General features: G+C 44.6%; 1 protein-coding gene across 2 annotated transcripts in view; it reads left to right on the forward strand.

Annotated features, from left to right (window-relative positions):
• LOC311299989 (glutathione hydrolase 1 proenzyme-like) overlaps positions 1 to 14,497 on the forward strand; it is a 63,110-nt gene that overhangs the window by 29,909 nt on the left and 18,704 nt on the right. For both annotated transcript variants that reach the window (XM_084424029.1, XM_084424028.1), the window contains exons 2-11: positions 6,636 to 6,750; positions 6,881 to 6,970; positions 8,411 to 8,572; positions 8,701 to 8,831; positions 12,023 to 12,106; positions 12,194 to 12,383; positions 12,541 to 12,701; positions 12,796 to 12,945; positions 13,141 to 13,277; positions 13,930 to 14,117. In XM_084424029.1, the coding sequence (XP_084280155.1) occupies positions 6,710 to 6,750; positions 6,881 to 6,970; positions 8,411 to 8,572; positions 8,701 to 8,831; positions 12,023 to 12,106; positions 12,194 to 12,383; positions 12,541 to 12,701; positions 12,796 to 12,945; positions 13,141 to 13,277; positions 13,930 to 14,117 (1,334 nt within the window). In that variant the 5' untranslated portion in view covers positions 6,636 to 6,709. The remainder of the gene's footprint in view (positions 1 to 6,635; positions 6,751 to 6,880; positions 6,971 to 8,410; positions 8,573 to 8,700; positions 8,832 to 12,022; positions 12,107 to 12,193; positions 12,384 to 12,540; positions 12,702 to 12,795; positions 12,946 to 13,140; positions 13,278 to 13,929; positions 14,118 to 14,497) is intronic.

Genomic DNA, 14,497 nt, shown 5'->3' on the forward strand with positions numbered 1-14,497 from the left:
TGTGTGTGTGTGTGTGTGTGTGTTTGTCCGTGTGTGTGTGTGTGTGTGTGTGTGTGTCTGTGTGTGTGTGGAGATCAGACATCAGAGGAGACGTGACCATGTGTGTGTGTGTGTGTGTGTGTGTGTGTGTGTGTGTGTGTGTGTGTGTGTGTGTCTGTCTGTGTGTGTGTGTGTGTGTGTGTGTGTGTGTGGAGATCAGACATCAGAAGAGACGTGACCGTGTGTGTGTGTGTGTGTGTGTGTGTGTGTGTGTGTGTGTGTGTGTGTGTGTGTGTGTCTGTGTGTAAAATTAGGTAGATAGTAAGGTAGAACAGTTAGCCTATGTGTATTAGTATGTAGATACAATGGGTTATCCCACCGGTCACTATTGTTGCCGTTGACATGTTTGTGAGTTCTATGACCACATTAAACAAAGTTGAGTAATTGCAAATGCATATATCAATACTAGACACCTTAAACATGATATGTACCAAAAATCTATGTCCTATCTTTATGTTAACATACTTTACCACCCTTTTCTTTGGGAGCTTTCTTGCTGTCTTCCTCTTCTCTTGGCACAAACAGGAAATAAACAGCTCTGGTCATGTGACAATTTACAGTAAACATGCGACACTGCACATATTTCATTGAGACCCTTTATTATTTCAATATCTACTGGAAATGCATTGATAGATCATTTAGTAAAATTTTTATAGCCTTAGAAATGAAACATTTTTTTACGGTCACTATTGTGACCGGTGGGATTGGACAAAACATTTTGAACTGCTATTGTGGTGACCCACAAGGAAGTCTGAAAGAGACATTCACCAAGGGACTGTACCTTTAAGGAGAGGGGGGTTTAGACGATGACGAGTTCCGGTTTTGACGTTGTGTTTGGTTTTTGATATCACTCGCTGTACTGTGTGATAGATATATTGAAGTGGATAGTAAAGTTGACTCGACGCATCTCTGTCTCTTGTCTCCTCACTTACCGCACTCCACATTGGTGACCCCAACGCGAGTTGAACACGGCTGAATTATGTCACACAACGACGGTGGTGAAAACGCTGCTAGCGGCGCGGCTAATGTCGGCGCGATCTACGCAGCCACCATCAAGTTACCGGACTTTTGGCAGCACAATCCACGGCCGTGGTTTCAGCACATCGAGGCACAGTTCCAGCTGAGAGGAATAACACAGGACGTTACAAAGTATTTCCACGTGGTAGCGGCCTTAGATGCCTCGACGACGGCCAGGGCTATGGCGCTGTTAGAGGCTCCTCCAGCTGACGGCAAGTACGACGCACTTAAAACGTTCCTGTTGAGCCTCTTTGAACTGTCAGAACTGGAGAAGGCAGACCGCCTGCTGTCCCTGAACGGCCTTGGCGACAGCAAGCCGTCCGAGTTAATGGAGAGGATGCTGGCGGTGCTGGGCGCGGCGGATCCCTCATTCCTTTTCGCCCACATATTCCTGCGGCAGCTTCCAGCACCCGTGCGTACCGCACTGGCTAGTTCCCCCCTCCCTTCCTCCAGAGACTACCGAGCACTGGCTGTGGAGGCAGACAGGATTTTCCTCGCCAACCGGCAGCAGTTTGTCCATGCACTGCTGCCCACCCAGCGCACGTCTGTTCCACCCTTGGAGGACGACCCAGACACTGCAGCTGCTGTGACGGCCCGCCGACAGCGTGAGGACGGGTGGTGTTATTACCATTCCAGGTTTGGGGCCAAAGCCAAGCAGTGTCGTCAGCCTTGCAGTTTTGGAGCCCAGGGAAAAGCCAGGGCCGGCGCTCATTAGCAGCTATGGGCGCTGGCCGTGACTGCAAGCTGTTGTTCATCACTGACACCTTGTCCGGCCGGCGGCTGCTGGTCGATTCTGGGGCTCAGCGCAGCATCCTGCCAGCGCAGCCTGTGGACACCATGGCTGGCGGGCACGGCCCCCCGATGGACGCCGCTAACGGCACACCCATTCGTACCTATGGCACGAGGCATGTGGAAGTGTGTTTCGGCGGGCGGCGTTTCGGCTGGGACTTCGTCATGGCTGCTGTGTCTACGTCGCTCCTGGGGGCGGATTTTCTCTGCGCTTATAGACTGTTGGTGGATGTTACAAACTGCCGCCTGATCGACGCCCTCTCTTTTGCTTCGTACCCCTGCACGCTGGGAGGGACAGGGGCGCTTTGTCTGTCAAACACGCTGGCCAACGGGGACCTGTATCAACGCCTACTTGCTGAGTTCCCTGACATCACCACGCCCACGTTTTCATCGGCGGTGGCTAAGCATGGCGTGGAGCACTACATCACCACGGTGGGCCCCCCAGTCTACGCACGAGCCCGTCGCCTCGACTCTGCCAAGCTCGCTATCGCCAGGGAGGAGTTCGCCACCATGGAGCACCTCGGCATCGTGCGCCGCTCTAACAGCCCGTGGGCTTCCCCCCTGCACATGGTGACCAAAGCTGATGGCGGATGGCGTCCCTGTGGAGATTTCCGTCGCCTGAACGACGCCACCACACCCGACCGTTACCCAGTGCCGCACATCCAGGACTTCTCCGCCCACCTAGCCGGCGCCACCATTTTCTCAAAGGTGGACCTGGTGCGCGGTTACCACCAGGTGCCTGTCCACCCGCAGGATGTCCCCAAAACAGCAGTCATCACACCCTTTGGCCTTTTCGAATTCCTACGGATGCCTTTCGGCCTCAAGGGGGCAGCGCAGACGTTTCAGCGTCTCATGGACTCGGTGCTGCGAGATATGCCGTTCATGTTTGTTTACTTGGACGACATTCTCGTGGCCAGCGCGTCCGCAGACGACCACCGGACGCATCTTCGGCAGCTGTTCGGCCGGCTCAGTGAGCATGGCCTCATCATCAACCCGGCCAAGTGCGAGTTTGGCCGGTCATCCATCACTTTCCTCGGCCACCACGTCACCCCACAGGGGGCAGTCCCCCTCCCTGCTAAGGTGGAGGCCGTCGCCAGTTTTCCACGCCCACGCACTGTGAAGTCCCTGCAGGAGTTCCTGGGCATGGTGAACTTCTACAACCGTTTCCTCCCCCGTGCGGCCCAGCTCATGCGTCCATTGTATTACGCCTTGCGGGGTAGGAGACCGGCGGACGTGTTGGATTGGTCCCCAGAGATGACTGATGCGTTTGATGCTGCCAAAACTGCGCTGGCCAACGCTGCTCTGCTGGCGCACCCGTCTCCGACCGCCCCAGTTGCTCTTACTACGGACGCCTCTGATTATGCCGTGGGGGCTGTGTGTGAGCAGTGGGTGAGCGGAGCCTGGCAGCCGCTGGCCTTTTTCAGCAGGAAGCTCCGGGACAATGAGAGGAAGTACAGCGCCTTCGACAGGGAGCTCCTTGGTCTTTTCCTCGCCACCCGTCATTTCCGTTTCCTGTTGGAGGGTCGGCGGTTCACGGCTTTCGTTGACCACAAGCCACTGACGTTTGCTATGGCCAAGTCTACGGAGCCATGGTCTGGTCGACAGCAGCGTCAGCTCTCGGCCATCTCCGAGTTTACCACTGACATTCAGCACGTGGCTGGCAAGGACAATTTCGTCGCCGACTGCCTCTCCCGGGCGGTCGCTGGTTCCGTCCACTTGGGCCTCGACTATGCGGCTATGGCTGCGGATCAAATGGCGGACTCTGAGGTGCAAGCCTACAGGACGGCCCCCACGGCGCTGCTCATGGAAGATGTGATGTTTGACACGGCGAACTCTACACTCCTCTGCGACGTCTCCACTGGGCAACCTCGCCCCATGGTACCTGCTGCCTGGAGGCATAAAGTTTTTGATGCCATCCATGGTCTTTCCCACCCGGGGGTGAAGGCCTCTACCAAGCTGGTGGGGGCCAAGTTCGTCTGGCCGGGCCTGCGGAGGGACGTCAGGGCCTGGGCGGCGGCCTGTGTGGCGTGCCAGCGCGCAAAGGTGACTCGTCATACCAAGGCTCCTTTGGCACCCTTCAAAGTGCCAGAGAGACGTTTTGATCATGTGAATGTGGACCTGGTGGGCCCACTTCCCCCCTCCCGTGGTTACACCTACCTCCTCACCATGGTGGACAGGACCACCAGGTGGCCAGAAGTAGTTCCCCTGTCCTCCACTACATCAGCGGAAGTGGCCCGGGCGTTCATTATGGCTTGGGTGGCCCGTTTCGGCACACCGTCCGACCTCTCCTCGGACCGGGGCCCGCAGTTCACATCGGAGCTTTGGTCTGCGGTCGCCGAGGTCCTTGGGTTGAAGGTCCATCGTACCACAGCCTATAACCCACAGAGCAACGGATTGTGCGAGCGGTTTCATCGTGACATGAAGGCCGCGCTCAGGGCCAGCCTTACGGGCAGCGACTGGGCTGACCGCCTCCCATGGGTTATGCTTGGCCTTCGCTCCGCCCCCAAGGACGATCTTCAAGCCTCATCGGCCGAGCTGGTGTATGGCCAGCCTCTGCGTGTCCCGGGGGAGTTTCTTCCAGATGCCACGGCCCCGTGGTCAGTTGCCTCACATCGGGCTGCGTCTCGGGACATTGCAGACGCTTTCGTTCCTATTCCAACGTCTCACCATGGCCTTCCCCGGTCCTACGTGCCCAAGGATTTACCATCAGCCAAGTATGTTTTCATCCGCCACGATGGCCATCGGACACCGCTGCAGCCCCCATACGATGGGCCCTTCCGTGTCCTGGTGGGGGGGGTCTAAGAACTTTGTTGTGGATATGGGGGGCAGGCCTGAGCGGGTGGCTATTGACCGTCTCAAGCCTGCTCATGTGGATATTGGCGAACCGCTTCAGCTGGCCCTGCCCCCGCGGCGAGGGCGCCCACCTGCGGCAACCTCGCCCCCTGCCCCTGCCCCTGCCCCGCCCCTTGCCCTTGGCCCCTCTACTGTTAGGCGTAGCCGGTATGGCCGCCCAGTCCGCCCCCCTGTACGTTGACTTTGTTGAAGGGACTGTTATGTACTGGACTGTTCTGTTTTGCACTAGTGCATAGTGTCACATGTTCTATTTGGGGTACATGTTCGGCCTGGCCCTGTTATTATGGGTGAATTCTGGGGGGGCCTGTGTGGTGACCCACAAGGAAGTCTGAAAGAGACATTCACCAAGGGACTGTACCTTTAAGGAGAGGGGGGTTTAGACGATGACGAGTTCCGGTTTTGACGTTGTGTTTGGTTTTTGATATCACTCGCTGTACTGTGTGATAGATATATTGAAGTGGATAGTAAAGTTGACTCGACGCATCTCTGTCTCTTGTCTCCTCACTTACCGCACTCCACATTATCATATTTAGACATAGACAGACATCAAGAATCAGCGTATGATCTCAACAATGGTGACACGCTTCATTCTGCAATGCATTCTGGGAACCATGGATGAGTTTTAGACTATGGTAGCTCCCAGCATCCATTTCAACATGAAGTATGTCACCATTGTCGAGATTCATATGCTGATTATTGATGTCTGTATGTGTTTAACTATGCAAGCCCTACAAAATGTATAGAATAACAGTGTTTGTAATACAACAGTTAAATCCATTTATTGAACGAACACACTTTTGATAAACCATGGGATGAGTTTTATGGTGTGATGTTTCATGATGATTATGTCATTATCAATAAACACCCAACAGATTTTACCCACTATTTCTTTGGGTTGTTTTATCATAATGAATGTGTTTTATAAACACTCAGTTACAGCAGCCAGAGAAAAACTTATGTTCAAGGGTCAAGAACCCAACAAAAGCAAACACAATTATTTTCGATTAATAATCAATATCTAAACTTAACCCTCTTCTGCTGAGATCTTGAGAGATCTGTTAGTGTTTAATATTCTGTTGGGAATTCATTACTAATAAGTTCCCTATATTTTCAGTTTCCCTCAGTCGTTGCCTCAAATACATGAATTTACTCAATGGCATTCTATGCTGAGGAAAACAGACAAACACAGTAGGCTACTGTATATAAAATATAAAAACGAATCTGAGGTTAGTTATGGCAAGGCACTTGAGTGGGGGTGGGGTTCCTTTCTGAAGTTGATTTCTTACAGAACTTACTCACAAAACCACACAGGCAAAAAAACGCTTTAACATTTATATGCATTTGTTAAAATTGTATTTCCATAATACTACTTCTATTAATAACATTAGTAAATAAGGAAGGTCACAACTCAATGTAGTTTTGTATATCTGTTCATTAGTTACTTCTTAGTTATTTTTCTTGAACCTTAATTAGTAATTCTTCAAGATGTATGACATAATTCTAGTTATTGATTAACTAACTGTTACTTAACACAATCATAAAATTCTATTACATACTGATTAGTTAACACATCTTCCTTAGTAGTTAACAGTAGTGAAGAAGTAGTTAATGAAGAATTACCTATTAGTTCTTTAATAATTCCTTAGTTATGCAGTAAGTAAGAAACAGTATTCTAAAGTGTTACCAAACCATTTAATATATCGAATATAAAAATATGAAAACATATTTTCTTTCAGTATGTCATGTTTATGTCATGTTTTTACCTTAGAAATGTATTGTTCTAAAATTCATTAAATTTTTTTTTTTAAAGATACAAATAGAGTTATGCCACTATAAGTTACACTCCTGTCAAGGAAGATCTTGCCCGTATGCCCAATCAATATGTAATGTTGGGTTTAGATTGATTTTAAACCACTGTTAAATTGTCTGTTTCACAGATTATATAAGCCCACTTAACTCTTGTCTTAAGACATCTATATGTGCACAAAGAAAATTTCGGTTTCAGCACACCATGGACCAAGAAACATCCTGTCCTTTAACATATGTCATGAGGTACCCATCCACCCCTCCTTCTATCCATTTGCACAACCATTACACACACTGTAGTGTTATCTAATATTTAATATATATATATATATATAATAATAATTTTTACAATTATTTGTTTGTTTTTGTTTTATAGGTTCTTCATACTGGTAGACAGCTGCTATTTAATGTTGTGTTGTGTCATCTGCGCATTCTTTTATGAACTACATAGAAGCAAGACAAAAAGGTGATGAAGCATGTACACACATTTTATAATATTGTAAAACATAAAATAAAATCTAGCAGTTCTCAGAGCTGTAGAGGTTCAGGATGTTGCAAATTCCATAGATAAAAACAATAGAAAGAATAATTTACATGACATGATTTTTTTATGCCAGGTCATATATACACTCACCTAAAGGATTATTAGGAACACCATACTAATACTGTGTTTGACCCCCTTTCGCCTTCAGAACTGCCTTAATTCTACGTGGCATTGATTCAACAAAGTGCTGAAAGCATTCTTTAGAAATGTTGGCCCATATTGATAGGATAGCATCTTGCAGTTGATGGAGATTTGTGGGATGCACATCCAGGGCACGAAGCTCCCGTTCCACCACATCCCAAAGATGCTCTATTGGGTTGAGATCTGGTGACTGTGGGGGCCATTTTAGTACAGTGAACTCATTGTCATGTTCAAGAAACCAATTTGAAATGATTCGAGCTTTGTGACATGGTGCATTATCCTGCTGGAAGTAGCCATCAGAAGATGGGTACATGGTGGTCATAAAGGGATGGACATGGTCAGAAACAATGCTCAGGTAGGCCGTGGCATTTAAATGATGCCCAATTGGCACTAAGGGGCCTAAAGTGTGCCAAGAAAACATCCCCCACACCATTACACCACCACCACCAGCCTGCACAGTGGTAACAAGGCATGATGGATCCATGTTCTAATTCTGTTTACGCCAAATTCTGACTCTACCATCTGAATGTCTCAACAGAAATCGAGACTCATCAGACCAGGCAACATTTTTCCAGTCTTCAACTGTCCAATTTTGGTGAGCTCGTGCAAATTGTAGCCTCTTTTTCCTATTTGTAGTGGAGATGAGTGGTACCCGCTGTTGTAGCCCATCCGCCTCAAGGTTGTGCGTGTTGTGGCTTCACAAATGCTTTGCTGCATACCTCGGTTGTAACGAGTGGTTATTTCAGTCAAAGTTGCTCTTCTATCAGCTTGAATCAGTCGGCCCATTCTCCTCTGACCTCTAGCATCAACAAGGCATTTTCGCCCACAGGACTGCCGCATACTGGATGTTTTTCCCTTTTCACACCATTCTTTGTAAACCCTAGAAATGGTTGTGCGTGAAAATCCCAGTAACTGAGCAGATTGTGAAATACTCAGACTGGCCCGTCTGGCACCAACAACCATGCCACGCTCAAAATTGCTTAAATCACCTTTCTTTCCCATTCTGACATTCAGTTTGGAGTTCAGGAGATTGTCTTGACCAGGACCACACCCCTAAATGCATTGAAGCAACTGCCATGTGATTGGTTGATTAGATAATTGCATTAATGAGAAATTGAACAGGTGTTCCTAATAATCCTTTAGGTGAGTGTATTTATAACACAACATTTCATTATTTATGTGTGCTGAATAAACATCAGATAATCTCTGGTCTACTTTCAGATATCTGATCGTCGCCCTTGTAATTGCAATAGTTCTGATAGTGACATTCACTCAGAGGTCTACTAAATCGCCCTCTGAATCACCCAATGTAAAACCCTCTGATAATTGCTATGCTAAAGCAGCAGTGGCAGCGGATGCTGGGGTTTGCTCTACGATTGGGAGGTACGATTCCAAATAGCTCCATTTATGATTCTGGTAAAGATTTCATGCAAGAGCAATGAACTTGTGCAACTCTATAGAGTCGTTGTAGTCATTGCTCTTGATCTGAATGTTGCTCTTTGTGTTTACAGGGACATGTTGAAGCGTGATGGTTCAGCAGTTGATGCTGCTATTTCTGCTCTGCTGTGTGTGAGTCTGTTTAATGCCCACAGCATGGGCATCGGAGGAGGTGTGATTTTCACCATATACAATCCATCAACAGGTATCCTTACTGAAAAAAAAAAAAAAAAAAGTCCATATATTTATGTTCAATATATCATTAAGTATATTGAAGAAAAAAAATACTGAATAATATATTGCATTAATATATTGCAATATATTGAATATTATGAAGAATTGCCGCTTTTCATATATTCAAAAATATGTGACAATATATTTACTGTTGTACTAATGTGCATTTACATTAGTTATTATTTTACTCAATTTAGTTATCCTTCTCCTACACAAAGCATTTCAGTTGTGTTTATGAGGAAAGTTTTTCATGTTGGTATTAAGGGTACATGTTGAAAACATTTAAAGTCTAATTTACTCAACTAAACAAATTAGTTGAGTTAAAACTACTTAAAATTCTGATGCAAAAATGTTGCCTAATTTTTCTTCTTCTTTCATTTAAACCAAGGCAACATTTTTACAGTAAAACTGATTGCCTTAAATTGCTCAAGCACGTTTTATTCTAAGTTGTCCACGCATTTTCCGCAATATCTGTGTTGGTTTCTATGCCAATAACGTTGCTAAGCATGCCAAAAAACAACAACAATAACAACATGGAGAAGTTTGCAATACTGATGTTGTGATATTTAGAGCATGACAATATATAGCCACCGTGTTGGACAACTACGTCCTCTGAGCCAGCAACTCTCTGCGTCAGCGATGTGCTGTTGTCTCTGCTGGTCTCAAACGGTCTTCAACATGTCTCATTATATTGTAATTTTCTGCTTGTCCCACACTTTGCAACATTGTTTCTGCAGCAACTTTCAGCATGTTTCCTATGAGAACGTCTGACGTTTATGCTACGTTTAGATAAGAGCGGTCAGACTAAAATCGATTTTCCGAAATGCTATTTCAATAGGATTTCAAACAACATATGAATGTAGCTCAAAATGGATTTGTTAAAATTCCATTGCATGTGATTATTTTGCTTTTCACACTTGCTAAATGAAGAAGTAGAAGTGATGATTGAGCATTTCATTGTTGTCTGAAGAGGAACATGGGGGAAAATGAGAAGAGAAAGTTATGCAAGGATGCCAACTAAAGGAAACACTACAATTATTACATTATTATTACAATTATTATTATCTTTCCTGCCGAGACCCAATTTTGTAGAGAAGAATCTTTTCAAGCTTCAATAAATAGTGCTTCTCTTTGTGTTCCTGCTTCTCTTAAGTGGTGTCTTTACTTGTTCGGCTTCACATTGTCAGAAGTTAATATTTTGAGGCACACAACACACTGTGGTCTCTCTTAATTACCCACGGTGTACTGGTGAATCCGTGGGCAAGATATGGCTTGTCATATTTTCTTGTATTTTAATCGCACTGGACACAACGGCCGTGCTGCGACAGCTTGCAGCTGTCTACTGGATGGGATAAATGTAAATTAATTTGTCCTTGTGTCAGAAACAGAACGGGGCACCAGTCCACTGTTGGGGATTCGTCATGTCTTGTCGCATCCAGTGCCAGAACCAACATCACTGGTTCTACAGTATTTGCGTTTGTCAGCTAGCGCCTGATGTAGACACATTGTTTTGGTATGTGAGTTTGAATTAGATTCATCATCTGCTTTACACTTACCTGGCACTGGCAGTCCTTTCACAAACTTGTTCATGCTTAACTTGTCCATTAACTAGAGCTAAGTTCCGTTTATTTTTTGTATTATGGAAATAACTCACTTATAATAAATAATTATGCCAATGCTGTTTGTGAGATATTGAGAGATTTATTTCATTTTATTTGCAGTTGATTTCTCAAATACGTGATGTTAATTTCTGCGCCGACTTGACGTCAAGTCGGCGCAGGATATACCATATATGGATACCGCAGACCTATGCTGCAGGAAGCCCGCCCTGCCCCTCTCCCCCTCATATTCAGTCGAGCGCCACCATTACTGAATTCCGATTCGAAGTACACACTCGACCATGAAAAATGCAGAAACGTGGTGCACACGTGAGTTGCTCTGTTGTTGACTGCCAGAATCAACATGGAAATGTTTTTTTCATTTTGGAATGATATGCTGAAGCGTTACCTGCGGTGTCAACCCCCCTCCTTCCTGCCACCAATCAACACGCCCCTCATTTGCATTATTACAATGACCGTCCACGACAGCCAAAATATCGCATCAGATCTCGCGAGACAATAATGCCTTCAGAAATAAGGGTCAGAGGAGCTCTGTGTTTATTTTTTTTCCACTTTTTTTTCACTTTTCTTTTTTAGAAGGGCCTGAAAGACTATAATAGAGCGTGGGTATCCAAGGTAATACTAGGTTATGACTCCTTTAAAGTTTCCAACAATTATCTGTGATCTAATTCTGATGCTCAATCTTCACTTGTAGAGGATCTTTAGGTCATTTACTTAAGCCTGGTTCACACGGGACGATTTTAAAATTGTCGGCTGATTTTCCAAACCTGAGAGACCCCACACACGGCGATAAAAAAATCACGGGTCTAACGGTTTTGGTCGTACAGTGTGTGGTGCGCAGCCACACGGCAAAATCAACACATCACACACGAACCGATTTGACTCCCGAGCATCATGCTCGGATGATCATGGCGGATGAAGAGGATGCAGTGGCGATAGTTTGTAGTTTGTTTTTAACCGAAAAAAAACGTTATCAAAAGAAAAGGCGATGATCTCCGACGTCCACTGGACTTTCTGGTGCGCCATGCCGCCGGCTATTTTGATTTTGTTTCCTAGTGCTTCCTCGCCGCCTCGTCACCTCACTTTCTGATTGGCTACACGCCACAGTCCACAGGCTGCGTGCTCATTTGTCTCCGGGGGACACCACACACGAGGAGAAATCAGGCCAAAAAAATCCAACATGTTGGATATCCCCGATTTGAGATCGGAGCGGTCCCGACGTCCTTCCGAGCAGACGAGAGCAGTCTTAACACACCACACACGGCAGGAATATCTGACCAGATTATTTTACGATAATCGGAGCATTCTTAAGATTGTCGGAAGGGGTGAATCGGGGCTAAAATCTGCCTAATTATCCTGCCGTGTGAACCAGGCTTTAGCAAACTCTATATGGGAGGAACTTGATAAAAAAAGACTGGGTTCATCATGTTGAACCCAGTCCCTGCATCACACTCACTTGGAAGTAAATATGCTGTGGTTTGTGGAAACTTTTGTTTCCGCAAGCCACAGTGTTGACCAGGTGTGAATGTGTTTTCACCCTCAGGAAAGGTGGAGACAATTGATGCCAGAGAAACTGCTCCAAAGAATGCTTCACAGCACACATCAGACAAAGACCTGCAGAAACCAGGTAAAGCACCAGAAAACAACTTTTTTGTTGTTGTTGCAATTTTAACCCTTGAATGACCACTCCTCTATGTTTTGTAATGAATGACAGGATTATTCATAGCTGTACCAGGAGAACTACGTGGTTATGCGATGGCACACAAAAGACACGGGAGACTGAAATGGAAGGAACTGTTTGAGCCCAGTATAAAGTTGGCATTCAAGGGTTTTCGGATTGGCAAGGCATTGGCTGAAACTATCAAAGACAATAAGAAAATTATTCTTAATAATCCAACATGGTGGTAAGAATATTTGTAAACTAGCAAAATAATTATCAGAATAGATGTCCAAAAGGCTATTGCTCAGCACTATTATAATACTACAGTACTGTATATGCCAATAGCATCTGCCTTTAATTGAATAACATTGTTACTTCTGATTTGCTTTCTCGTCTTGCAGTGAAGTGTTTTGTGACTCAAACAACACCATATTGAAGGAAAATGATACTATAAGATTTCCCCAACTAGCTGTGACCTATAGGAGGATAGCAGAAAAAGGACCAGATGTCTTTTACAATGGGTCATTGACTCAAGATATAGTGGATGATATCAGTGCTGCAGGTGATTGAATGCTTACATTTTACTCTAATTGAGAGGCTGCTGCCCTAATATTATTAAATCAAGTCTGTCTGGATATTTGTGTCTCATAACACAGGAGGGGATATAACATCTGAAGACCTAAATAATTATCAGCCAGTGTTGAATGAGTATGCAGTAAACTTTACTGTGGGGAAATACATATTTCATGCTCCTAATGCTCCATTCGGTGGACCCGTTCTCGCTCTGATACTCAACATACTCAAAGGTGAGTGTAACTCAAAGGCATTTTACCAAGGAGGATCTCATTGCTATCATATCATAAGCAACAATTGTAACTGACCAAAGTAAATGTATAGTGTGCATCTTTAGGGCAAGAGATATCTTCATCATGCATGAAAGCTCTTTAATTCTTGTAAAATGTTCTGAGCTTCAGTTCAATTAATTATGCATGTCATTTCAGGTTACAACTTCTCAAGCAGCAATGTTTCTACAACAGAGAATAAGATTTTGACATATCATCATATAATAGAGGCTTTCCGTGCTGCTTATGAGGAGAGGAGTAAACTGGGTGATCCACATTGTGAAAACATCACTGATGTGAGTTCAACCTTTTTTACATTGTATAACTTTAAGATTTTTGTTGGCTATTATGGGTTGAAAGGCCCCAAAATAAACATTTTCATTTAAAACTTACCTTCATGTAATTTTATTTTGTCCAAACACGAACGGTGCACTAATAAACGAGGTAGAGCTGGATCCAAATGCAGAGTAAGATATATAATACAAATACAAAACACCATACACAAGATAACATGGAACAGGAGAAAGTAATTAATCACTATGGCAACAAACAAGGCAGCAACAGAAACAAAAGCAAACAGGAACTAAACCAGAAGTGAAACACTGGAACAATAGGAACATAGAATACACTTCAGCACAAGAGTGCTTAAACACAACTCAGGGGAAACAAGACAGGAATTGTAACAACTAATATAAATGTATTATAAATAGGGCTTTTTATAATTTTTAGGTTTATAAACAATAAATGTTTTATTTATTTTTTGAAAATCCTGCATCGTGCACCTTTAAATAAATAAGTCAAACATTTAAAGTGCAGAATATCTGAAGTGACTTTGGCCTCACCTGATCTAATTGAGCTTGAGGTAACATATTACACCAGACATTATTCTTCAAAACCTTTCACTGTTCAAATATGATATGCATGCATCTTGTGAATCTTGTTTTAAAGGCCATCCAAAATATTACCTCTGAAAGCTTTGCCGACTACATTAGGAGAAAGATTAAAGATGACACTGAACAAGACAGTTATGATGAGCAAGAGGAGAATATTGTTCCTGATGATTTTGGCACATCTCACCTGTCCATCATTGCTGAAGATGGGAGTGCAGTGGCAGTCACCAGCAGTATCAATGAACGGTAAAAGAAAGATGAAAAATCAGAGATTAGTGTTTCTTAATCTGACTCACTCATTTTAGGTTATTGAGCGCTGCTTCTCAATTTACACAGCAAAATCCCCAGTGTTACATTAACACTCCTCAGAGTTTATTTGAGTCCACACTCAAGAGTGTTAAAATGTAACAGTGAAGCAGTGTTCAAGTTAAAGGGCACATAACACACAGTTTCTGCCAATCTCATGTTAATCTTAAGTACCTACATACTTCATATCTTCGAAGAGTCTTTAGTTTTATGTGATTTAGAAAAGACAGATACGTTGTACTGATTCTTTCCGAATACAGTCAAGCTCCTGGAGGCGTGCCATGGGTGGAGCTAAAAAATCATGCACAATACATCATCGC

The sequence above is a fragment of the Rutilus rutilus genome (genome assembly GCF_951802725.1).
Source record: "Rutilus rutilus genome assembly, chromosome: 11".
Classification (NCBI taxonomy): domain Eukaryota; kingdom Metazoa; phylum Chordata; class Actinopteri; order Cypriniformes; family Leuciscidae; genus Rutilus; species Rutilus rutilus.